The following is a 25,720-nucleotide window of genomic DNA, read 5'->3' as shown; positions in this document are numbered from 1 at the left end:
GCTAATTTAACAGGTGTACTATACCATCTGTACATCATTTTCATCACATTTTCTTTTAAGGCATTGCATGCAGTAAATTTTAAACCTTGTTTCCATAATTTTTCCCAGGGGGCCCCCGACTCTATCAATTAAGCTGGAAGGTATTGGGAATGCAGACAGCAAACTGAGCACTCCCAGGTCTTGGCCTTAAACCTGGGTGCCGGTGTAAGTGGACCAGATCAGCCCTCCCACATTCAAAAACCAAAGAAACTTCTTCACAGAGTGCATAGTTAAACTACAGAACTCTCTTCCACAGGAGGCAGAGGTGGCCGCGAACTCGGATGACTTTAAAAGAAGATGAAGCAAATTCACAGAAGACAAAGCTATTAATGACTATGCTCAGCCTTTCAGAGGCAATATGTCTCTGAATACATGTTGCAGGGAACCATAGGAAAGGAGAGTGCTCTTGTGATCGGGTCCTGCTCTCAGGCTTCTCACTGGCATCTGGTTGGCCATTGTGAGAACAGGATGCTGGACAATATGGACAATTGGCCTGATTCAGTAGGCTCTTCTTATGTCCTTATATTCCTATGAAAGGAGGGGCTATAGCGGAGTACTAGAACATCTGCTTTGCATGCAGAATGTCCCACATTCAGCCCCTGACATTTCAGGAGGGAATGCCCTCCCCATCTGAAATCCAGGAGAGCTGCGGTGAAGTCATCATAGATGGGCCTTTTTTGTGGTGGCTCCCTGATTTTGGAATGCTCTCCCCAGAGAGGCAAAAACATTCCTCTTTACCTAGGCCATATGGCTATTAAATAATCTATGGCCTGTGAAAAGGGATGGGGGAGTGGAGAAAGAGAGGACTGTTATTATGATGACTATTATGATAACTATTTTGTTCTTAGGCTGTCTGTCAGTATGCTTTTTATCACTGATGTTTTGTAATGTATTTTTAATGTTGTACACCACCCTGGGATCTTTTGATGAACGGCGATATATAATTTTAAAGTAGTAGTAGTAGTAGTAACAACAACAACAACAACAATAATAATACAGTGGTACCTCGGGTTAAGTACTTAATTCGTTCCAGAGGTCCATACTTAACCTGAAACTGTTCTTAACCTGAAGCACCACTTTAGCTAATGGGGCCTCCTGCTGCTGCTGCGCCACCAGAGCATGATTTCTGTTCTCATCCTGAAGCAAAGTTCTTAACCTGAAGCACTATTTCTGGATTAGTGGAGTTTGTAACCTGAAGCGTATGTAACCTGAAGAGTATGTAACCCGAGGTACCACTGTAATCGACCACTGGGTTTGTATCCAACTATGGTATATGCATAGTACTGTACACCCATTGAAATTTGTAGAAATTTGTATTGAATTGGCAAAACGCAGTTTCCTAAAGTCTTTGCTTTGCATCTCTGGGTTTCCTAACTGTGCATGATGAGGAGTCAGCAATGCTTTTTGGGTGACTGAGGAACAACTGTGGCTGCATTAGCCAGGCGACAAAAGGCGTCTGTGTGCCAACTGGATGACAGCATCAAGCGGAAGGGGGAAAATGCACTCCAAACAGGTCTTTCAAGGTAATTAGGTGTGTTTACCTGAGCGCAAACTATGCATGCCTCTACAAGGTGCACAAAAGGAACCAGCCTACAGATTGGAGGTTCCAAAATTTACGGGAGCTGCGGCACACTTCTCCCACCCTGAATTAAAACCCATTGAATTAAAGTTGGATGTTCTATTGCCATTTTTACCATCCGAAAGATTTACTTTTACAGCGCCAAAGGTGCAAATGATCTACCCTTAGATGAACCAGGTCAGATCATGTTCCTAGTCTGAGTCACAGCTCTGAATGGTCTTGGTTCCTTGATCATTCCAGCTGCACATTCCAGTGTGTCGATGTTGCACTTTGACAGCAAACTAAAATTTCTGAGAGAGACCCCGGTGTGAAGCAAAGTTTGCAAAGTTTGGCGTCATCAGAGTTGGGCTCAGCAGGGAACTGGGTGCTTGCTCATTCACAAATGAGAAGTGATTGTCCCTTTTTAGAAATCTGTGTGTGCTATCTGTCTTGCTTTGCCAATTCATATGCTTCGGGAGCAGGTCACACTCCCTGCCCCAAGCCTAATGACTCAGGTAGAAAGGCTGTAAAGCAGATTCATCTGAGGACAGGTAATTCTGCTGAGTCTTTGCAGTAAGGAAAAGAACAAAGAGCTTTGCAGCACCTTGAAAAACTTATTGTGGTGAAAGCTTTTATAGCTCTGCTTTGTGTGCTTCTTGAATTGTTAACCTCAGTGGGAATGTTTTTCCAAGGCAGAGGGGGAATGCCAAAAGGTCAATAAACCCCAAGGGATATTCCACAGGACAGAATAAATTACAATGAGATCCAGTCAAAAGACAAGTTCCAATCAGAGTAGGTGTGGCTCGCTCCAAAAGACGAGGCAAAGATAGCATATAGAAACACCTAGAGAGGGACCATTAATTTCTGTACAGTGAGCCACACCCAGTCCCTATTGAGCCCAGGCTTGATAGCGTCAAATTTTGCAAATTATATATCCCAACTCAGCAGCTCAACTCAAGAGGCTCCCTTTGAAAAAAATTATGGATGCATATGGAAGAGAAGGTGCCTCATTTTTGCTGCAAAGGGGGGGGAGCAAAATAGTGCCCCCACCCTCAATTCCACCTGCAGAATCTGGCTGGGCTGGCAGATGAATTGTAGGGCTTTCCTAGACGGTTGGTGTTTTCAGGTGGGATCCAATCACAACCCGACAGATTCAGGCCACACAGTTCTGGTCACCTTCACACATTTAAAGCACGTGGCTTTTAGCAAATATCCTGGGAATTGTAGTTTAGTGAGAATTGGCAGCACCCTCAACAAACTGTAGTTCTCAAGTTTCTTTGGGGAAGCCGTGTGCTCTAAATTTGTGGTATAGATAGCTGTTTGGGAGGTCTTGTGTAAAAACCCTGCTTCCCCCCCAATATCAGGCTTTCTGCAATAAGGAAAAAAGCAGGACTAGTACATGATTGGACACAACATTCTTTAGCTTCCCCAGAAATACATCATTAAATAGCAAAGTTTATATAATCTCCCTGCAAAGAAATAAGGATGGAGGCTCAATAAATGGATCATCTGGAAGTGCCCTTACATCAAACACTGGAGACTGAACAGTATCCTTGACCACACCTAAAGACTATTGTTATTATTATAATTTATTATATTTATATACCATCTTTTCTTCCAAAGAGCTCAAGGTGGTGTACATGTTTCTCCTCTCCTCCATTTCATCTTCACAACAACCCTGTGAGGTAGGTTAGGCTGAGAGAAGGGGAATGGCCCAGGGTCACCCAGTGAGCTTCATGCCTGAGTGGGGATTTGAACCCTGGTCTCCCAGGTGATATAGGACAGAATAGCTTAGGTGGGCAGATGCTTCACTCTTAAGAAGTAAAGGTAAAGGGACCCCTGACCATTAGGTCCAGTTGTGGCCGACTCTGGGGTTGCGGCGCTCATCTCGCTTTATTGGTCGAGGGAGCCGGTGTACAGCTTCCGGGTCATGTGGCCAGCATGACTAAGCCACTTCTGGCGAACCAGAGCAGCGCACGGAAACACCATTTACCTTCCCGCCGGAGCGGTACCTATTTATCTACTTGCACTTTGACATGCTTTCGAACTGCTAGGTTAGCAGGAGCTGGGACCGAGCAACGGGAGCTCACCCCGTCGCAGGGATTCGAACCGCTGACCTTCTGATTGGCAAGTCCTAGGCCTACAGCGCCACCTGCATCCCTTCACTCTTAAGTACGCAAGAAGCAACTTGTCTTGAGGAACCAGCTCAAAGCATCTCCACATAGTGCCATGAGCTTCTTTTTCGTGATGCAAGTCCACCTCAACCCTGACTGGTCCAACTGCGCATGACTCAGAGACACAGAAGAACGACCCTCATTCAGCAGAGGCTGATGGGAAAGGCAGCAAGACACGAGTCCTGAATCGCACAGCAGACAGGCATTTGGTCCCACCAGAGCTACAAGAGAGGAGTCTACTGGATCAGACCCATCTCATCCAGCATCCTGTTTTCACAATGGCCAACCAGAAGCCCCTCTGGAAAGCCCACAAGCAGGACCCACGCATAACAGCACTATCTCCCCACTCATGGTTCCCAGCTGCTGGCATTCAGAAGCATACCGCCGTTTCTTCCTTAACGAATTACTCACAGCGCCCAGCTTGAAATGACTTGCCACAGATCATGACATATATATGAGAGGAGGGGATCATAGGTGTACTGTTTCGGCAGGGCGATTAAAAGAGGAAATGGATGTGTTTTCACCTGAATCGGTGACACAGATGATTGAATGAGTTTGATGGTTTGTTGCTGTTTTTCCCCACCCCCTTTAATTGCACGAGATATTAAAGGATGTATCACCCCGAAAGAATGTTAGGCAGTCATCGAATTCTGAGGGATTTCCCTTTCAGTCAGCACTTGCTGTGAGAGCCAGCCCAGCATCTGTTTCCAATGTGCTGGAATGTGTGGAGTCCCAGTGCCTCTGAGAATGTGCAGAGTGTGCGTTTCTGTCACTTCGGAGTAACCACAAACAGCCCAGACACCCGGGGTTGAGAACGCCCCTGGGGTTTGGAAACGCAGGCCTCATGCCGGGAAAGGTTCTCCGTTACAAAAACCAACAGAGATAGAGAATATTGGGCCACGAATCGGACTGTGGGGATTGTGCTTGCAACAATGGGACCCTAATGAATAGCCCAGCCTCACTCCCAGCAAGCAAAGGCATTTGGCCCCAAGCCTACTCGTGCTCAGCCACTAAGTAAATAAACACGCAGACCTATACAATTCATCTTGACGTCACCTACCAAAGGGTCACGGCCACAGGGACAGAGACATCTGGCCGGTGAAGTCACTGCTCTGGCATGATGCTATGGAGGCACTGGTGGGCAACGCCTCCGTGGCTCTCCTCTGTTTGCTGGGCTAAGCCATCAGAGGCATTTGAGTGAGGCCCAAAAGAAAATGTACCATGCAGTCTGAGAGCAGCTCAATAGGCACTAAAGGTAAAAGGACCCTGATCATGGCCAACTCTGGGGTTGCGGCACTCATATCGCTTTATTGGCCGAGGGAGCCGGCGTACAGCTTCCGGGTCGTGTGGCCAGCATGACTAAGCCGCTTCTGGCGAACCAGAGCAGTGCACAGAAACGCCGTTTACCTTCCCGCCGGAGCGGTACCTATTTATCTACTTGCACTTTGACGTGCTTTCAAACTGCTAGGTTGGCAGGAGCAGGGACTGAGCAACAGGAGCTCACCCCATGGCGGGGATTCGAACCGCCGACCTTCTGATCGGCACGTCCTAGGCTCTGTGGTTTAACCCACAGCGCCACCCGCGTCCCTCAATAGGCCCTAGCTGTTATTTAAATTAGCCACTTGGGTTCCTGTTCATAGTAGGAATACATATAACTCCCTGGATCTGTTGCTCCAAGTCTTTGTTCTGCCTTGGTATCTGTTCTGACTTTCTTCAAATGTAAGATGAGGAATCTGGGTCGGCAGGGAGAGACCACAACGCAGTGGGTATATAAGGGATGTGGGAGACATATGATACAGTTCCCATTTAGAGCCAGTATGGTGTAGTGGTTAGAGTGTCGGACTAGGACCTTGGAGACCAGGGTTCAAATCCTCACTCAGCCATGAAGCTCACTGGGCCAGTTAGTGCTTCTCAGACTATCCTACCTCGCAGGGCTGTTGTGGGGATTAAATGATGATTGGCAGAACAATGTATACCACCGTGAGCCCCTTGGAGAGGAAAAGGCAGAACACAAATACAATAAATAAATAAAGGCGTATCTACACAAATCACACTTTCAAAAACAATACTCAAAATGAAACACAGCCGTCCCTCGAAATTTGCACTTCTCTGAATTTTGCAATGCAAAATTCCAGCCAAGGAATGTGTGAAAATAAAAAGGAAAGAAATGCATAAACTGGGGTAAAGTGTGCATATTAATGAAAATTAGTGAAAATAACATAAAGTCATTATGTTTAGGAAAATGGCTGTGCAAAAATGTGTTTGTTGTGCAAAATTTCACCCATATGTGAGAAATTTACTGGTGATTTTTTTTGAGGACTAAGAGAGAGAGAGAGATTTGCAAACTTGGGTGGGAAATGTGAAAAATGGAACTTAAGGCTGGAAAAGTGAGAACCAGATTGAGAGCAAAATGGGCTGATTCGCCCATCCCTAGTGGTGAAGCACATGGTTCCTTGTGGAAATCATTACTATACCACATTAAATTTGTATACCACACTTCATCTGAAGAACCCAGGGTGGTTCACAACAAAAAAATACGAAACGAGAACAGAAAATAACAATGAGTCCCTGGTTGAACCATTAGAGTGGTGATGTGAAAGATCTTGTTGAACTACAACTCCTATCAGCCCCAGCCAGAAAATTATGGCCAAATCTACTATTCCCAAAGTTCCCTTGGAAGATGAGCTGATTCTTAAACCACTCTGAGATTTGAAGCTCTGTACACTCTCAGCACCCTTCATAAACTACAGTTCCCAGGATTCTTTGGGGGGAGCCATGACTGTTTAAAGTAGTATCATTTGTGTTTTAAAGCATAGTGTAGATGTGGTCTTCATTACTAATTTCTAAGTAGGAATGGACAAATTTTGGTTTCTCTCTGTTTCTCATTTTTCAGAGTGTACTTTTTTGTAAGCCCCTTTCAGGGTTTTGCTTTTACAATCAAGCGGTTTATAAATTTTACGAAATAAAAGTTCAGCACTCCACATTTCCATCTCAGTTTGCAATTTATTTGTTTCTTTTAAAAACCCTCCTAAAAATTCATCAACATTTTAATGTGAGTCTCTTCCATAAAAAATCGGTATACAATTCTGCCCAACATGTTTTTGCAAAGTTATTTCCCATAGAATGTTGCATTTTGTATGTTTATCATCACAAATATCTGCAGTTTTGTACACATCAACACGATGCAAAATCCGGAGAAGTGAGGATTTCGAAGGGCAGCTGCATTTTGGCCCATGGATTTTGCCAAAAAAGTGTGAACGAAGCAGATTTGCTTTTAAATCCAAACTGAATCAGATTTCCCACCGACACCACCAAGAATTAATTCCAGAAATAGAAAAGGTTACTGCAGCTTGAATTTCCTTCCATTTATTCTGGTCTTTTATTCCACTCCTCCTTACTGATGTGCACAAGCGATCCCCGACATCATGCAGAATCGCACGAGTGCATCAAAATGGCTTTTTGTGTGTGCCGCGTTTAATCGATGTGTACGGGGGCTCGTTTGCAGCTTTGGGTGGGGGCAGGGAGGAGAAAAGCCAAGGATGAACGGAAGGAAATCAAAACTCTGGCCAACTGCCTAGACTTGGCAAACGGAGGACCTTCACAAAGTACAGAGTTAAACTATGGAATTTTCTCCCACAAGCAACAGTGAGGGCCACCAACTTAGATGAGGATGTAACCAACTCATGGAGGAGAAAGCTATCAATGACTACCAGCTCTTAGGGTTATGCTTTACCTCCACTGCTGAATTCAAAGCTCCTGGGAGTCAGAAGTGGGGTAAGTTGTTGTGCTTAAAGGGGACCCTAACCATTAGGTCCAGTCGTGACCGACTCTGGGGTTGCGGCACTCATCTTGCTTTACTGGCTGAGGGAGCCAGCGTACAGCTTCCGGGTCATGTGGCCAGCATGGCTAAGCCGCTTCTGGCAAACCAGAGCAGCGCACAGAAATGCCGTTTACCTTCCCACCGGAGCGGTACCTATTTATCTACTTGCACTTTGACGTGCTTTCGAACCGCTAGGTGGGCAGGAGCAGGGACCAAGCAACGGTAGCTCACCCCGTCGCGGGGATTCATTGTGCTTAGGTCCTGCTAGTTTGGTCATGTCCACAGAATGGAAGATTGTAGGTTCCCCCAAGGATGTGCTCTATGGGGAGCTGGCTTCAGGCGCCAGGCCCATTGGCAGACCAACTCTGTGATACAAAGATGTGGGCAAACATCACATGAAGGGTGGCAATATCAATCCCTTGCAGTCAACCGCAGTGCCTGGAGACAGGCATTAAAGTTGTGCATCCATAGCAGTGACCAGAAGAGGAATGACCACTGGGAGGAGCACAGAGAGAAGAAACGTCACGGTGCATCTGCAGCAGCACAACCGGACACCTCCATCTGCCCCAGCTGCAACAAAGCATGTCTCTCCCATATCAGCTGCAGCCTTCCAACGGTTTGACTTCACTCCCAAAGACGCACTCCTTCATTGTCTCCCGAGACAGGAAAGCAGGAGAAATTTTGGATACAACCTAATTTTTCTCATTCTTACGAGGTGGGGAGGGGCAGAATAGAATACACATTTATAAAATGATGCATGGGTGGAAACAATATTTTTAAAAAGAGAGTTTTTCTCCCTAGCTCATAGGATTCGAACTCAGGATCACCCAATGAAGCAGAATGTTGGAAGACTCGGGACAGATAAAAGAAAGGGCTTTTCAACAGAGTGCATAGTTAAACTATGGAACTCACTTCCAGAAGAGGGAGAAATGGCCACCAACTTGGATGGCATTAAAAGAGGAATAGACAAATTCATGGAGGATAAAGATATAAATGGCTACTAGCCCTAATAGCTACGCTCTGCTTCCTAACACCAGTAGCTGGAGGGGAGAGGGCTCTTGTGCTTGGATCCTGCTTGTGAGTTTCCCAGAGGCATCTTGTTGGCCACAGGATGCCGGGCTAGGCAAGCCATTGGCCTGATCCAGCAGGCTGTTCTTATGACCAGCACAATACACACTGGTGTTCTTTCAGAGTCATTCCATTCAGAGAAACTTACTAATGACAAGAGAAAAATAGTAATGAGCTTGCATGAGGGTAGGGAGGAGATCTCTACTCAATTAGAGGCATTTAAAGACTGGCCAGATAGCCACATATCACGCATGCAAGAGTCTGCATTTGGCTTGGGGATGGTCTAGTTAACCACCAAGGTCCTACCCAATCTTTATGACCCACAAGCAGAGATTATTGCTTAAGAGTATAATCCTCCTTTCTTGGTCAGTTGCATGATGAAGCACAGATTTTTAATGAGGGTAGATGTCATGGCTCTGTACCCAGCAGTGATCTGGACACAGAGTTGGAGGATGGGGAACCAGGTCTGGGTCAGGGCTCAGAGCTGAAGGCAGAAGGCAATGAGACCAGTGCATCAGACCCCAGATCCTCATGGACACCTTTCCCCGACCAGATGCCTCCTATTAGGAGTGCACCAAGAAAGAAGCAATAGGACATAGGAGGAGTGTCCATCTTCAGGCCAGAGCCGAAAGTTGCATGAAGGAGGTATACAAGTCATCAGTCTGCTCCCAACTTCTATCAGAGCAAGTTGCTCACTCAGAGCTGTCTGTGGCCCAGCAATCTTTGACCAGTCTTGTTGCTTTCTCTGTGGGCTCCTGCATTGGAGCAGAACATTACAGTAGACGACCTGCCTATACCTTTCCTGCTGTCAGAGCTACAGGTAGGTTTGGAGATGCCCTGGGCAAAGCATGCTTTAGTGGGTCTGCTGCTATGTTAGAGGCCCTCTTCCTCAGCTGGTGAGGTGGACCACTAGTCAGCTTGTTGGGCCCTAGAACTTCCATTTAAATTTTGCACGCAACCTGGTAGTCAGTCAGTCAGTCAGTCAGTCTCTCCGTATATATTTCACCACAACTTCCAGCATCCCTTAACTTTTCATGGGGTCTGGAGTTGATGGGATCTGTACTCCAAAACCTCTGGAAAGCACCAGATATGGGGCTGTGCCCAGTGTTAGCCCTATTCAAAACAGACTTCTTGAGATTGAGCTACATGGCTAATTTAGCTTCGTTAACTTCAATGAGTCCACTCTGAGTAGGACTCGGAGATAATTCTAGGGAAGGCTACTCTGAAGCATTGCAGGAAATTTAATTGGCACTTTCTGGCTGCAGATGGTTTTTCAAAGGCTGATACAGAGCAAGTGTCAGTGGTTGGTGCTGCTGGGATACTGAGGGTCTGGCACCAGGTCTTCCCAACATCTCCGCCCCAGAACAGGAAGTGGATAATAATCTGATGAGTACCATTATCAATCAAAAGTTGGGGGAAGAGACTTGGACAGTCCAGCCATGTTAACCCAGAAAAAAGTCCACCTTGAGTCCAGTGTCACTTACATTTGTATCACACATTTAAAGTGGCGCCATACCACTTTAATAGTCCTGGCTTCCACTGAAGAATCCTGGGAACTGTAGTTTAAGAGTGTTGAGAGTTGTTACGAGAACCCCTAACTCCCTTCATAGAGCTGCAATTCCCAGACTTTCCTGGAAAGAGGGATTGAATGTAAAACCACTCTGCAGGTTGTGGCTCTATAAGGGCAACAGGGGTCTCCTATCAACTCTCAGGATTATTTTGGAGGAGCCATGGCTGCTAAATAGTGCTTTAAGTGTATGGTACAGATTGGGGGCGGGTCAGTCTAACTCCCAAGAAAGTATACAGAGCTTCCCAGCCTTAGCTGAACAGATAGACTAATCAACTCTCTGGCAACAAATTAACCAATGAAATAGCACATTGATTTAAATTGGATTGGACTGAATTCACTTTGCAGATTACCGAAACCTCAGTTAAAGCACCTTTTTGCAAGGTTTTGTTTATTAAATGATAAATGACCATTCCTAATGGGTTGACTTTTTAAAATTTTCTTTTAATGCTATTGTTACAACAGGGCTGCATTTATAGACCCGCCTACTCGGGAGTAAGCCCTGTCAAATGCAGTGAGGCTTACGCCTAAGTGGATATGCACAAGACTGTGTTGTAAAATATCCCGACCTCTTGTTTGCAGGTGTGCAGATTAAAAATTTGCCTTCGCCAAGTGGAATGGAACCTCAATCTTCATCAGCTTCTGCGGCTCTGATTGATTAGCCAAACCATGTAAACCGACTGGTGTTTTTGCAGCTCCGGTGATGAGGTCTTCAAAGGAAAGACAGCGCGGCCCAGGATTGTTATGCAGGCCAATGCATTCTACTCAAAAGTAAGTCTCCCTGGCTTACTCCAGATAAGCATCTTTAACACTGTTGTCTGGGTCTGGGCCTGGGCCAGCAATTCCAGGTTTGAAGATGTAATGGACATCTTTCCTCTGTCAGTAGACCTAGGCACACCAGAAGAGCCCTGCTGGATCAGGCCAAAGGCCCACTAAGCCCAACATCCTGTTCTCATGGTGTCCAACTAGATGTCTCCGTGGGAAGTCCCCAAGCAGCGTCTTGGCGCAACAGCAACTCTCCGACAGAGGAGGCAGGACACAGCCGTCATGGCTAGTAGCCGCTGATGGACTTCTCCTTTGCGAATTTGTCCAATCCTCTTATAAAGCCATCCTAGTTGGCAGCCATCACTGCCCCCTATGGGAGCGAATTCCATACTTTGCACTGCCTGGAGAAATACTTCCTTTTGACAGTGATATTCAGTCACACTTTGAACTTCCCAGAATACCCAAGGATGATTTTGGGTTACAGGCCTTGTGGGAAATGGAAAGGGTGTCTTGATTCAGCTGCCCAGTGCAACTTAGACAGACAGGGAGAGAGCCCACCAGAGGATGCTTTGCTCAGACCGACAACAAGCCCAGCCTATGGCATTTTGTGCATATAAACCTATATGTCCAAACATGCACGAGCATGCGCATACAAGCAAATATTACATGAAGCGAGGGGGAAGCTTATTTCAGCCCAAGGGCCACATTCCCTGCTGGGCAACCTTCCAGGGGCCACATGACAACAGTGCATGGAGCAACAGATGCAAATTGTACCTTTGTACAGGAGACTAATTTCTACGCACATATTCTCACACCCCTCTGCATCCTCCACCCAGGCAAGCAGAAAGGCAGGATCAGAGTTCAAGGGCACATTCCAGCCAGGCAAAAACACTCAAAGAGGGCCAGTGAGGGGTATGGATGAGGGAGATTTCCGAGGGCCAGACAGAGAGGCCTGAGGGCCACTTCTGGCCCCCGGACCTGAGGTTCCCTACTCCTGATTAAATGCATAGATGCATACAGAGATCTTTCTCAGTCTCTCTCCTCCCTAATTTAAGGTATACCTTTGCCCTTCCAGGAAATCTGCAGCTGACGATGCTCCATTCCTGCACTCTAAGCCCGTATCACTGACCAATATCTCCACGGCTCCAAACACGAGAGCCATCACATCCTTTCTGGTGGGTGGTCTCTGCGGCATAACCCTGTCCCCCGCCATCTCAGACACACACGCGTGGCTGCAGATGACCTTGATGTCTCCCCATCCTTGAGTTCTCTCCTTTTCCCTCCTCGCTTAGTCGCTCAAAAAAAACGTCTTTGGGGAGCAGGAGGAGAAACGACACCCCCCCTCCAGTTTAATCAATATGAGTTCTCTCGCTCTCTTTATTATTATTATTATTTAAATAGTATTAATAATGTTTTGCTTCTTTTGCCATTCCAGACGTCTTCTGGCTTGCCTTTCTAGACGAGGCTTCTTGACACCACCCATCTTTCCTTTATCTGTTCTCACGCCCAGCTGAGATCCCTCCGGATGAATGGATGTGTGTGCGTGCGTGCCCCTTTGTACAACACCAGGCGTTCAAGTCTCTGCGATTGGAGGGACCCAGCCAGACAAAACACACACACACACAGTTTTTTGGTGTGTGTTTTTTTAAAGCTGGACAGAAGAGGATGACATTGAGCCCCCATCCTCCGTAGAGGGGATCGTCAGGCCTGCATCCTAGATTCTCCTTTTCCCAAAACACTACCTATGCCGCTAGACCTCATGAGGCTCATTAAGGGGGACAAGGCTGTTTGCATCGGACAGAACCGCCTTTCCGTGGATCCATTTGATCACCCCTGCTTCCTGGATCCTTCTGTCTCTTTCCCACCTCCCTTAATGAGATTAGAGGGGGAAGAGCCTTTGTAAGGCAAGAAGGCAGTCCTAGACAGGCAGCCCTAGACAGACTTCCCTCCCTCTCCCCCCCCCCTCTCTTTTTCTCTGCCAGAGCCAGCTGCTCATCTTACAGGGACTAGAGGCTTAAAAAAAAAAAAATCATTATCAAGATGTTGAGGGGGGGTGGCTTGAAAAACGAAGCCCCCCTTTTCCCTACCAAACCTACCATTATGTTCCACGGCAACTCTGTGTGTGTGTGTGTGTGTGTGTGTGTGTGTGTATGAAATCCTCCATGAAAGCTGTTGAATTCTTCCATGCGGTTTTTGCACAGACCAAACCTGAATCTCTCTCTCGCCTGCATTCTAAGGGCAGGACATCATGCATTTCGCCCCCAAAAAAGGGGGAACGCGGGGAGAAAAGGCATTTTGCTCCTTGCACAACCCAACCCAACCCAACCACGACCATTTCTTCCTTTCCCCGCCTTTAACAACGAATAAATTAAACAAACCCCTGTCACTGTGTGTGTGTGTGTGACGCTAACCTGCTTCCAAACCGCGACGCCGAACGCACCCCGTACAAACGCCAAAAGCAGGTCACGGTTTGGGTTGGGGAAGTGGGGGGGAGAGGATGGAGAAAACCGGCTCCGAGGGGAGACCTGGTCCAGCCCCATCAAGACTGCGCCTTGTTCTTGGGCGGGGAACCAGAGCGGGGTGGGGTGGGGTGGGGGGCGGCGGTTAAATCCGAAGCGATTTCAGCGCGATCCGTTTTGCAACCATAACAAGAGAGACAGAGATCAGCAAGACTCTTTCTTACCGGAATCGGGGCGAATCCTTGATGCACTCCTCGAATTCGACCGTCATCTTGGCTTCCTTTTTTCCCCTTCTTCTTCTTCTTCTTTTTTGGAGGGATGGGGGTAGGGGTTAGGGATTGGGAGAGGGGGGGTGGAAGAGAAAGCGACTCAAAATCCGGAGAGGCGCATCTCCTGCGGCAGCGAGCCCCGCGCACAGCCTCGCCACCCGGCGCCCTGCTTGCCTCCAGCGGCGCGGGCTGAGCGCAGGAGGAGCGGCGGCAGCGCCAGTCCGTCGGCGCGCACGCTCTCGCCTTGGCGCGCGGCTCCCTCCCTCTCTCTCTCTCCCTCCCTCTCCCTCCTTCCTGGGCTGTCAGGGGGGTTGGCTGGGGAACGAGCCAGCGAGCGAGCGAGCTGCAGAGCTTGCCAAAGAGTTGTGTCACACATACACACCAACACACCCAGGGAGCATCTACCAATTACCTCGGAGAGCAGAGGAACACAGGATGGAATTGGAGCGCACTTTTTAAAAAATTTATTTCATAGAATTATAGAGTTGGAAGGGACCCCTGAGCATCATCTAGTCCAGCCCCCGGCCATGCAGCAGGAATATGCCGCTATCCCACATGGAGATCACACCTGCAACCTTGGCGTGATCAGCACCACCAACCAACCGAACTATCCAGAGCTTATTTCTTTTATGGCTCCATTCATATCCCCCTTTCCTCTCCAAGGAGCTGAAGGTGATGTGTATGGTTCCACCCCTCCTCCTTGAATCCCCGCAACAACCCTGTGAGGTAGGATAGGCCGAGAGGCTTCCAAGCAGGGGTGCCCACTTGAATGGTGGGGTCATTCCCTTTTTTTAAAGGGAAATTCCCTTATTCCAAATAGGATTCCTCGCAAGAAAAGGGAAAAGTTGACAGCTATGGCCCCACCCTGCATAATCACATGACATGGTACTTGCACACTATTTGAATGGCAATGCCCGTCAAATTTGTAGGGGGTGGCCCCGCAAATATTTTAGGGGGGGCAAAGGGACCTCCGACCCCTAGGAGCTGGCCCCTATGCTTCCAGGGTCGCCCCCAGTGAGCTCCAGGGCTGAGTGGCAGAATTGAACTCTGGCCTCTCAGAGTCTTCTTCCGGCACTGAAACCACTACTGCACCACATTGGTTGTCGTTTGTCCATCTGAGCTCTGACTGGCAGCTACTCTCCAGGGTTTTGGGCAGGGTGCCTTTCCCCAAGAAATGCCTATGGGGATTGGGCCTGGCCGTGCTGCAATATGAAGCAGATTCTCTACCCCTGAACAGGAGGAGTGCTGGGGCAGATAAATAAATAAAATAATGTTGTTAACATGGGACGATAATAAATAGGACAGTTTAGGGCATCCTCTGCCAACCCGGTGCCCGCCAGATGTTTGGGGCTGGCAGGAGTTGTGGCTCAAAACATTTGGAGGGCAACCAGCTTGGTGAAGTCTGATTTAGAACACAATGCTGATGCTGAAGTTTACCATATTAACTCCATCTGATTTCAGCAGAGGAGTTAAATACATTTGGCAAGACCCGTGCCCTCGACATTTGTACGGTGTTTGAGAGGGTTCCAAGCACTTTGCACAGGTTAATCTGTTGAACTGCTTACAACAAGCCTGTAAGGTAGACAGAAGGGATTGGAAGGGGCCAGTTTAACAGCACCTGGTTTGCAGGCAAGATGTCCCAGGTTCACTCCCTGGAACATCTGAGCAGGGCTCAGAGAGGGGGGACCCTGTCTGAAACTCTGGGAAGTGGGTGCCAGATAGATCAGCGTTTCTCAACCTGTGGGTCGCCAGCGCGTCACAATCCTATGCAAGTGGGTTGCTGGCTTTGTAAGTAAACCCCAAATAATAATTGTTTGTAATCCCTAACTATCAAGATGGGCACCTCTTGCAACTTTCCTGTTTTGTTGTCATGTCGTAAAGGCTAGATGACCTTTGGTGTCTCTTCCAACTCTACAGTTCTATGATTTTATGACAACTGTGACAATAAATCAATGGGTCATAGTGCCAAGCAATTCTGGCCTTGAGGGCTGCCACACCAAAAAGTCTGGGAGCCACTGAAATAGATGGACCATTGGTTTGACTTGGGAAGGCCTATCCTTGGAGGAGGTGGTTTGTTGTGTCTCTATAGGGTTGACTATATTATTATTATAATTATTGATTAAATTCTATACCACCCTTCATTTGAGGATCACAGGGTGGTTTACAATATAAAATACAAAAATATTTGCAATATAAAAAGACAAAAATGCATACCATAGTAGCAAACAAAAGCAATAGCCCCCACCCCAGACAGGGATGCACTGGAATATGATAGATCCTCGCTGCATTGCTATACTTCATACAGATGCAGTAGAAAAGTGAGATAATGAAATATACAAATGTTTCAAGTCAACTTCTCTAACTGCCCATGTTTAAAGTCCTGATATTATTATTATTAGATGTAGGTTTGGCTTTTTCCAATCAATCTCCACTGGCGCTGGGCAAATGCTGCCAAGTCTCTGCCACGGGTGTACAATTGCCTTGGTCCCAGCGAAAGGTGGGGTAGATTCCCAGTTGCAAGAGTCATTGCTCTGGGCTCAATTCCTCACAATCAGGAGACACGCCACAGAGAAGCAATGTGGTCTCTCTCAACGGTAGGTAGTCCACCTTCCTTCCTTCCTTCCTTCCTTCCTTCCTTCCTTCCTTCATTTCTTTTTAAAGAGCATGTTTCTAGTCATTAGGATGCCAAAGATAGGCTTGAAAGGGTGGGCAGTGGTTTCTGCAATCTCTGAAATGACTTTGTCTGTGTGTGGTTTGTTGCCCTGCTGTTCCGCACTCGGAGAGGGAAGCTTTTGGGGCATCCCGGTGAGACCTGCCTTCTATCAAGGCCATCAGGGCTCTACATGGCAGAAGGCAGATGTCATCATGCTCTAAACCAGGAGCTTCCTAAGCCCCCCAGCACTTCAGCAGCCCAGAAGGGACACAGAGGGCGCGCCCGTCCCTGGACTCTGTGAATGGAGCGGCTCACACACAGATCAGATTAAATTAATCTGGGGTGGCTGAAAAGTAATAAAAAGTGCTGGATGTGCTGGTTTAATCCTGATCCTCCCGCACATCGTCAGCAGAAGCTGTGGGAACATTTTCTGTGCACTGAGCGACACACACAAACAGAACCGATTGCATAAGTCCTCTGGCAGGTTGCATCAAGCACATCTGTTTAAAATGCTGATATATTGGAACCTTTGGGGATGAATAGGTTTTTCTTCTTGAAAGTAGCACAGGCCTTGTGGAAATCAGACCCAAATGTTGCCAGGAAATTAGATTTCTTCCACTGGTGTATTAATCTGTGCGCATCTTGACCAGGAGTAGATTGGTACCAGAACTTTTTGTTTTTATTTATTTGCCACAGTTTTTATCCTGCTGGAGGGACAACACATCAATTATCCTCATCTCATTTTAACCTCACAACTGTTGGAAGTGCAACAGCAAGGATCATTCAGTTTGTAATTTAAGGGTTAATTCTGTTACGTTAAAGTCAACCAGCCAAGAGGGAAAACAGGTGGGGAGGCACTACTTAGCAATCGGGCAGAGTGGCGTGATCTCTAGTGAGGTAGCATGTGCGCCGACTGGCTACATAGTTCTGGAGATTTCCCTCTGTATAGTTGGTTCTATGCCTCCCTGCTATGTGCAAAGCCTGTAGTGCGAAAGGCAAAAACCTCTCTGATAATTTCTCCTGAATTATACACTGTTTATGTTCAGTTTCTTCAGTAAAGTGTTATCAGGGTTTCCTTTCCCTCTGGACTCTCTTTGCATTATCCATGTAACTTTGCTTACAACAACAGGACCCTGTAAAGTAGGTTACTATGTGACACTGAATAGCCCATGATCACTCAGTGAACTTCATGACTGAGTGTGGATTTGAACCACAGGTTCATCCTTCATTCTCTAAGCAATACCCTTGTGCGTACTCCGCATCGAGAAATTCAGATTCTCAATTCTGCACTGCATAAATTATACAATGTTGCACTCCCCTGGCATAAATTATGCAAAACGCAAAATATTCAGGATAGATTCTGATCCATCCTGAATATTTGCTGTTTTTGCATAATTTATGCCCTGTTCCTCAACCGCTGCAAATCAAATTCAGCCATTCTTGTTTCTTAGATTTCAGTGTGCCTTTCACACATGCTGAAATCTCAAAGCGACTTACAGTGGTACCTCGGGTTAGGTACTTAATTCGTTCTGGAGGTCCGTGCTTAACCTGAAACTGTTCTTAACCTGAAGCACCACTTTAGCTAATGGGGCCTCCTGCTGCCGCCGGGCCGCCAAAGCACAATTTCTGTTCTCATCCTGAAGCAAAGTTCTTAACCTGAGGTACTATTTCTGGGTTAGCGGAGTCCATAACCTGAAGCGTATGTAACCCGAGGTACCACTGTACAAGAATGCAGGTGGAGGGCTTGAACCTACAGGTGGGCGAGAGTGCATATATTACACGAAGAAGACTGTATGTGGACTGCAAGTTTCAGCTCAGCAGCAGCTGGCAGCAAATTATAGCGAAGATGGTCTGTGGGATGGTCTGCCCTCCTCTATTCCTCTGTCCCAATTAATCTTCGTCTCGCAGGCCCACCCCTGCGACATCACCCTGGGTCTCAGATTTGGGCACTGAAATCTCTGGGTCTGGGATTCTCCTGCTTTGGGGGTGTCCAGGGAAGATGGCAGATACAGCACAACATCTGAAGACCCAAGGTTGGGAAAGCCTGCTCTAGACATATGATAATTCAAAAGAGGAAGCAACCTCTGTACATGAGCAGGGGCAATCCGCCCTTGGCCCCTTAAAATGTGGGGAAGGTACCGTATTCTGCATACACTCAGAGGTCTTGAATCCAAGATGCCTTAACTTTTGAGTTGTACCACCTTGCGCTGATGAGAGATCCCGTCAAGTCTGCTCTCAGGTGTTTTGGACTTGGGAGAGATCAATGCAACGAAGTCAATTGCAAATATCAAAATCAAAGGGGAAAAGTCTGTTTCTTGAAGGAAGCCTTTAAGCCTTGAAAGGGGTTGGTGGGTTGGAAGCAACATTGCATTTAAACAGCAACAGCACACACACACATTCACCATATTTCTCGACAATAATCACACATTATTTTTAAGCACAATGGAGATTGGACGTTTTTGTTCACAGGTGGGAATTTCCCTCCTATCCCTAAAGAGAATCACCGCGGAATCTCGGCTCCTCCTACCCAGCTGGCGGTGTGTCCATTTGTGGCCGAAAAAATCGCAATCAAACCGAGACACGAATAGCTCTAGGCCCACGTGAAAGCGCCCTATCTCTTCAATGGCACCAATTTGGGCTGCCTAAGAAGCTGCCTGCGGAGTGGGGCGAATCAAGCCCTCTCTCAAACGGGGAAGAAGTTTTGTTTCTCCCCAAAAGGCGGAGAGGGAAAAATAATATCGCAAAATAAGAAACACTTTGGGACTCCATTAAAAAAATAATAATAATCTCACTGTAATTAGTTTAAGAAAAGGCAATTGGGAAGAGACTCCAAGAGGGGGCTTTTATTACCAGGCACCTAAACTTTTAAACGCAGCTGAAAGCCATGCCGCATCAGGCAGGACGCTGCTGAGACCGGTCGGCGGTGCCACTTGATCCCCTTAATTAGCATTTTTAAAAGAGGAGGGATAACAGGTGTTTGTTTGTTTTTTAAATATTGCAACAAGAGCTTTCCACTTCCAGAATCAGGCAGTTGTGAAATTTGCCAGCAGTTATTAATAATGGCAATTTAATTGTTCAGAGCTTCATATTCATGATTCATAGCTGAAATTTCACGGCGGCTTTTGAAAAACCAACATGGTTTCTCCCAAAACTCGGTATCTGCTGTTCTTTCAATACTTTGGGACCAAGTATTGGTGAGTACGGTATGTTTAGAAGCATTCTCAAATGCTCCCTGCGTGAAACTCTGGAGAGCCGCTGCCAGTCAGTGCAGACAATACTGAGCTAGATGGACCAAGTGGCTTGGCATGGCATACAGAAACTTTCTGTGCTCCTGTTACAGGAAGGGCAGTCGCTCAGTGGTAAAACTTCTGCTTTGCACACAGAATGGCCCAGATTCAGTTCCCCAGCCTCTCCAGGTAGGACTGGAAAAGGCTCCAAGTCTGAGGAGATTTCTCCTCAGCCTCCAAGCCTGGAGATTTGCTGCTGGTCAGTGTAGACAACAGTGCTAAAAATTAGTCAAGCAGCAGGTATGTTTTGCTACTAGTGCGGGTCTAGTTGTGACCATGTGGAGATCTCTGGATGCCAGGTGGCGACTGGTTACATACACTTCAGGTTACAGACTCCGCTAACCCAAAAATAGTGCTTCAGGTTAAGAACTTTGCTTCAGGATAAGAACAGAAATCGTGCTCCAACGGCGCGGCGGCAGCAGGAGGCCCCATTAACTATAGTGGTGCTTCAGGTTAAGAACAGTTTCGGGTTAAGAACAGACCTCTGGAACAAATTAAGTACTTAACTCAAGGTACCACTGTATATGGTTCACCCCCTCCTCCGTTAATCCCTACAACAACCCTGTGAGGGAGGTTAAGAGGCTGTGGCTGGCCCAAGGTCACCCAGTGAGCTTCATGACAGAGTCGGTTCAGACTTTCTGCTAATCTAGCCCAGTACCTGGTGCACCCCACTCTGTCTAAGAGGATGAGAATTTATACATGGCTACACAGCATATTTTAGGTCACATATTACCTATTTTAGGTACCTTATATTACCTAGTTCTCTTCTGTGCGTTTGTGATGGGAAAATGGAACCGAAGTTGACTGAGGCTGTGTCCACACCATACATCTAAAGCATATAGCGCCCACCCCCCAAGGAATCCTGGAGTTAAAATTCCCAGAACCCTGAACAAACTATTCCCATGATTCTTTGGGGGAAGTCTTGTTCTTTAAATGCAAGGTTCATGTGCAGCCCAAGTCTCTTTGGGAATGGGGGAGCTTTCTCATGAGGCCGGGGAGTTAAAACCATTGTTCTACGTTGGGATCCACGCCGACAGCTGAGATTTTCCGTTTCTACCTTTCAGTTAGATGACACATTAGGTAAGACAATGGGAAATTGGTGGCGGGGAAGAGGGAGAGCAAAGAGAAGAGGAATAATGAGAATTAAGATTGCAAATGACATCTGTTGCTAATGTACTGATAGCTCTTGCTTTTGCACCTGCTGCTAAAATATTTTCCTTCGTCTTTAACCTTGTTAGGTTCTTTTGTTATTAATACGGCAATTATTTCACTCAACATGCGGGTTCCTTGTGCAAGTTCTTTTTATTTTTTTAAAGGGGATTATTATTATTATTATTATTATTATTCTAATTTGCTCTCCAGATTGGTTGTGGGAACCTCCGGTTCACACATTTCTGTGCCTTGGTTTGGCATAGTGGCAAAGAGATTGAACTGTGAATCAGGAAGGGTGATAGAGAAATTCTCAAGGGCCAGTGAACCTTTGGCCCTCCAGATGTTGCTGAACAGCAACTCCCATTGATCCCAGAAAGCATGGCTGATGACCGGGGATGATGGGATTTGTAGTTTAGTGCATCTACTGGGATAAAGCTTTCCCTTAGCTGCCCTACTTGATTTGATTCAGCACAATAAAAGTTAGGGCGATGGTCAATGCCTGTGGATCACAGTCGCCCTCCACTTTCTTCTGCTTGAGGTAATTATGTTTTTTCCTTTGCTGCAGTGGCGTGAAGGAGGTTCGTCCTGACCAGGCGGTGCTTGGAGTGCAGAATCACTTGGAGGTACATACCACAGCTAAGGTTTTCAAATTGGGTTGGGATGGGCTATAGGGAGAGGCGTGATATCTTTGCTCTCCTGCTTGGGGGGCTTCCAGGAGCCAAAGGGCTGGAAGAGATGCCTGGAATTTTATGGAAATTCTAAGACCAATGAAAGCTATTCTCTGAAGGGCAGTGGGTTGTTTAGTGGACCAGTGACAAGACGTGCTTTGACTCCGATGTAAGTGTTCTAGGCAGCCAATCAGAATGTTTTCAGATGCTGCTTCCACCTCCTTAGTGATGTTGAACTGGGATTGCACAAGAGCAAGCCAGGTCTGACCAGTTATGTTACTGCAAAAGAAGAAGGGATTGAACTGAAGACAATCTGTGTTTGGAAATTATATTTGCCTATTTAAGATTTCCCGTAAGGCTGCCAAATTGCAGACACTGTAGGTGTCTGTGTAGATCGACATCTGAATGTAGAGATTTGTCATAATCATGAGTTCTCTCTCTCTCTCTCTCTCTCTCTCTCTCTGACCAAGTTTTTTTATTGAGGTGGTTAAACTGTGTCTGTCTCGGCTGTCTTAGAATGGAGCTGACAGTACAACAGTTTGTTGCATGTAGAAAGCAGAAATATTGGGGTGAAGGCTAGACTGGGACCCCTTCTGCCAACACCCAGTTTTTGTAGGCGCAGATGATTTTTTGTTGCACTCGTGAACAATCCTCCATGCAGCAAAAATTCCCTTCACTTACAAAACCAGTGTCAGGATTCCGGTCTGGCCTTCCACCTGATAGGCTGCCTTTCTATGGGTGGGGGAGTCTGTCAGCCACCTTAGTAGATTGGAACTTTAGAGAGAGTATCATTAACCGTCTCTTCTTCCCCATCTTGGAACAGGAGATAGCGTGTGTTTGTGTGCATACACAATTCACTTTTCCAAGGGATCTGGGTAAAAGTCACATCTGATAGAAGCAGGCTGAGCCTTGACAAAACCGATAGAGCTGAAGGAGGAAGTGGGGAAGAGCGCCACTCTTCCAACTTCCTCCTTCAACTCTAAGCACTTTTCAAGGGAGAAAAAGGTAACTACCCTCAGCACCTTGTGACCAAGGGTGGGTGGGGTTGCTCAGAAGCTTTGTGGGCACCAGGGAAAGACCTCATGGGCACCATTGCACCTACAGGCACCACATTGGCGACCCCTGCCCCCAAAGCCTCCAAGATAAGTCTTCGTTGTGCTCCATAGCATCAGGGGCGAGGACAATTCAAACATAGGGTTTTGATAAGTGTCGAATCGGGCCAGCAGGGTGAAGCCGTCCTATGGAAAGGACAAGATTTTCTGGGGAGTTGAGTACCCCTGGAGATTTCAGTTTGGACTTGGTCTTCAGATAAGACTTGCTTTTGAGCCCATCTGTGGCAGGTCTCCCGAATGGAACATGCTGGGAATCTTCATGCCTGTTGGAACGCTGGATCATTCTTTTTCCAAGCAGGGTTGACTAACTCCCGCTGTAGTCACCCACTCTTCTGGAGCCAGACGTTGGGGATGTAAGGGAGAAGGCGGGCGGTACACAGCTCAGAGGTGCACAGCTCCCTCCATCTGTTTCAGCTTCAGTTTTGGCCTGGGCTGTTGCAGGGCGTTTTCACGTGAGAGGCAAAAGAGTCCCCTGCCAAAGTACCTGAAAACGGGCTCAGATTCCTCTCTCTGTATCAAGGTGAATTAGTGGATTTCTCATAAATAAAGGTTTTCATTAATTACAACATCAAAACTGCAGGCAGACAGGAAATGGCATAATCAAAGTTCCAAAGCAGTACAGAGGTTGTGTTTTCCAGAACAAATAAAATGGAAAAATAAAAAGAAGCAAAACAGATAAAAGCCAAGTCTTGCATCAAGACAAATTAGTGTGTGTGTATCTTTCTCTCGCTCTCTCTCTGTATACATATTTGGCCACACTGAGAAGAGGATGCTGGACTAGACACTAGGTCTCTTCTGATGTTCTTACTGTACAAAGTCTAGGTGCCATCCCACCCATGAAATTATTATTATTATTACTTTTATTTCTATACTGTTTTATATTTTAAAGAGAAAATCTGAAACACATTAAAACAATCCAGAACAGAATGAATTCCAGCTTCAATTAACATATTTCAGATTGTTTTCGAAGTGACATTTCCCTTTCCCAATATTTATTTACGTACTTAATTTATATAGCTGCCCATACTAGAAGCACTGCAGCAAGCCAGTGTGGTGTAGAAAAGGACATGGGAGACCAGGATTCAAATCCCTCCCTACTCAGTCAAGAAGCTCACTGGGTGACCTTGGGCCAGTCACAGCCTCTTAACCTACCTCACAGGGTTGTTATAGTAGGGATTTACTGAGGAGTGGAGAAAAAGGTGGGATATAAATGCAGTACATAAGCTGTTCTGCTTTCCAGCTTAAGAATGCTGGAGGGGCTAGCCAGATGGAGATGTTAGTTGCAATTGGACCTGTGTCAGTAGCAAAACACGCCTGGCGCCTGGCTAATTTCTAACAGTGTTTCCAGCATCTCCATTGGGACTGGTAGGGCAGAAGGCAGGGAGCCGAACAGTAGGTGGCGCCAGAGCCAATGACAGGCAGAGCCAACTTCTTCTAGGTTTGTCCCCATCCACCTCCTCCCTACTGAGTTCTCCTAGGGCAGAAGCTGAGACAGAGGAGGAAGCCAACAGGAGCCGTTGTGAGTAAGAAGGCAGGCAGACAGCGGCTGGCTGAAGTTGGTGGGGCAGTGCCCCATCTGTCTCAGCAGACCAGCCTCCCCTCATGGTATGTCATTACAGGAAAGGATGACTGTTGGTGGTTTTTTGAGGGGAGGAATGTTCATTCCCGGCTTGCTACTGGAGATGTGAAGTTTCGAGGCTACTCCAGAGGCAAAATTCTCTCTGTGTGTGTGACTTCACCCAGGGAAGGGAAACGGTGTGTCTGTCCTGGGGAAATATGATTTGTTTTCATCCCTCTGTTTTGCATGTTCTGCGATGTTCAGGACCTTCTCCCTCCCTCTCCCAAACCAGCCCTTCTGTTCTTCTCTCTGCTTCTCCTCCTTTGCAACGAAGGCTGCCCAGGGCGAAATCTTTTTCTATGCAAATTGTCTTTTTCTTGGCCCTCGAACGTGCGCTCCGGGTCCAAGAATTTCTTCCCATGCATGAGGAAACAGCAAAGGGAGTGTTACGGGACAGGCGCCCGGGACAGCTTGAGTTTTGTTTCTCCAAAGGGAGAGAGGGAGGGAACGAGGGGGAAAAACAAACCACGAGAGGTGGACGCGAGAGGGAAGCATCTGGAAATCCTACATGACTTGGAAAGGGTTCTTGGCGACTCGTAAGAGATATATAATTCCTCTCTTTCCCAAATCGCTCCCCTTGCATGGCTGATCTAGACAGTGGTATTCTCTTTTGGGCCTCTGCCGGCAGCTGACTCAAAAGGGTGGGATGGAGGACTTTCTGATAAACATTTGCAGATCACCGTTCGCCCCCTGATCGCCTAGAACAAGTAAGACCCCAATGAAACGAAGGGGCCTACGTTAGTTGTGTCTGTTAACTTCAGTGGGTTGACTCTGAGTAGGGCTAACATTGGATGCAGCACCGTTATTATGTAGTAATGCTTATTTGTTACGCCCCATCTTTCCTCCGGTGAGCTGTCGGTGGCAAACCTGGATCTCATGCCTCTGCTGTGTTATAGTGGTTAAGAGCAATAGACTCGTAATCTGGTGAACCTCGTTCGCGTCTCCGCTCCTCCACATGCAGCTGCTGGGTGACCTTGGGCTAGTCACACTTCTCTGATGTCTCTCAGCCCCACTCACCTCACAGAGTGTTTGTTGTGGGGGAGGAAGGGAAAGGAGAATGTTAGCCGCTTTGAGACTCCTTCGGGTAGTGATAAAGCGAGATATCAAATCCAAACTCTTCTTCTTCTTCTTCAACCCTGTTAGGTAGGTTAAAAATACTTTTACTGGTGCCCCTAAGGCCACACAATGAACTTTATGGCTGAGTGGGGTTTTGAACCCTGGTCTCCCAGGTTCTCATCCACCATTCCAGCCCAGCTGTGGGGAAACTTTAACCCCCCAGATGCTGCTGGACTACATTCCCCATCAGCCCCAGTGATTATGACCCAATGGCCCGGGATAATAATAATAATAATAATAATAATAATAATAATAATAAAATTTTATTTATATCCCGCCCTCCCCAGCCAAAGCTGGGCTCAGAGTGGCTAACAGCAATCAAAGTAACACAGCATTCTAAAATCGATATTCTAAAATCAATTCAAAATCAATTGGCAACCACTGGGCCAGAGTTC

At 46.9% G+C, this 25,720-nt stretch overlaps 2 protein-coding genes across 13 annotated transcripts in view; one reads left to right on the top strand and one right to left on the bottom strand.

Annotated features, from left to right (window-relative positions):
* The window catches only part of ACAP3 (ArfGAP with coiled-coil, ankyrin repeat and PH domains 3), a 150,584-nt gene extending 136,646 nt beyond the window's left edge, over positions 1-13,938 (bottom strand). For 5 of the 7 annotated variants that reach the window (XM_081016072.1, XM_081016075.1, XM_081016071.1 and 2 more), the window contains exon 1: positions 13,675-13,938. In XM_081016072.1, the coding sequence (XP_080872198.1) occupies positions 13,675-13,721 (47 nt within the window). In that variant the 5' untranslated portion in view covers positions 13,722-13,938. The remainder of the gene's footprint in view (positions 1-13,674) is intronic. The other 2 variants (XM_081016076.1, XM_081016077.1) reach the window with 1 other exon arrangement.
* A 5,307-nt stretch (positions 13,939-19,245) lies between these two features.
* PUSL1 (pseudouridine synthase like 1) overlaps positions 19,246-25,720 on the top strand; it is a 68,507-nt gene continuing 62,032 nt past the window's right edge. For 4 of the 6 annotated variants that reach the window (XR_013989401.1, XR_013989402.1, XM_081016229.1 and 1 more), the window contains exons 1-2: positions 19,246-19,566; positions 21,377-21,434. Coding sequence is in view for 2 of the 6 variants with exons in the window: in XM_081016229.1 (XP_080872355.1) it covers positions 19,508-19,566; positions 21,377-21,434 (117 nt within the window). In the remaining 4 variants the exon portion in view is untranslated. Of the gene's footprint in view, positions 19,576-21,376; positions 21,435-24,683; positions 24,746-25,720 lie in introns of those variants that run through there. The other 2 variants (XR_013989403.1, XR_013989404.1) reach the window with 2 other exon arrangements.

This window comes from Podarcis pityusensis (genome assembly GCF_964106645.2).
Source record: "Podarcis pityusensis genome assembly, chromosome: 8".
NCBI lineage: Eukaryota > Metazoa > Chordata > Lepidosauria > Squamata > Lacertidae > Podarcis > Podarcis pityusensis.
This window is presented reverse-complemented; position numbering and strand designations above follow the sequence as displayed.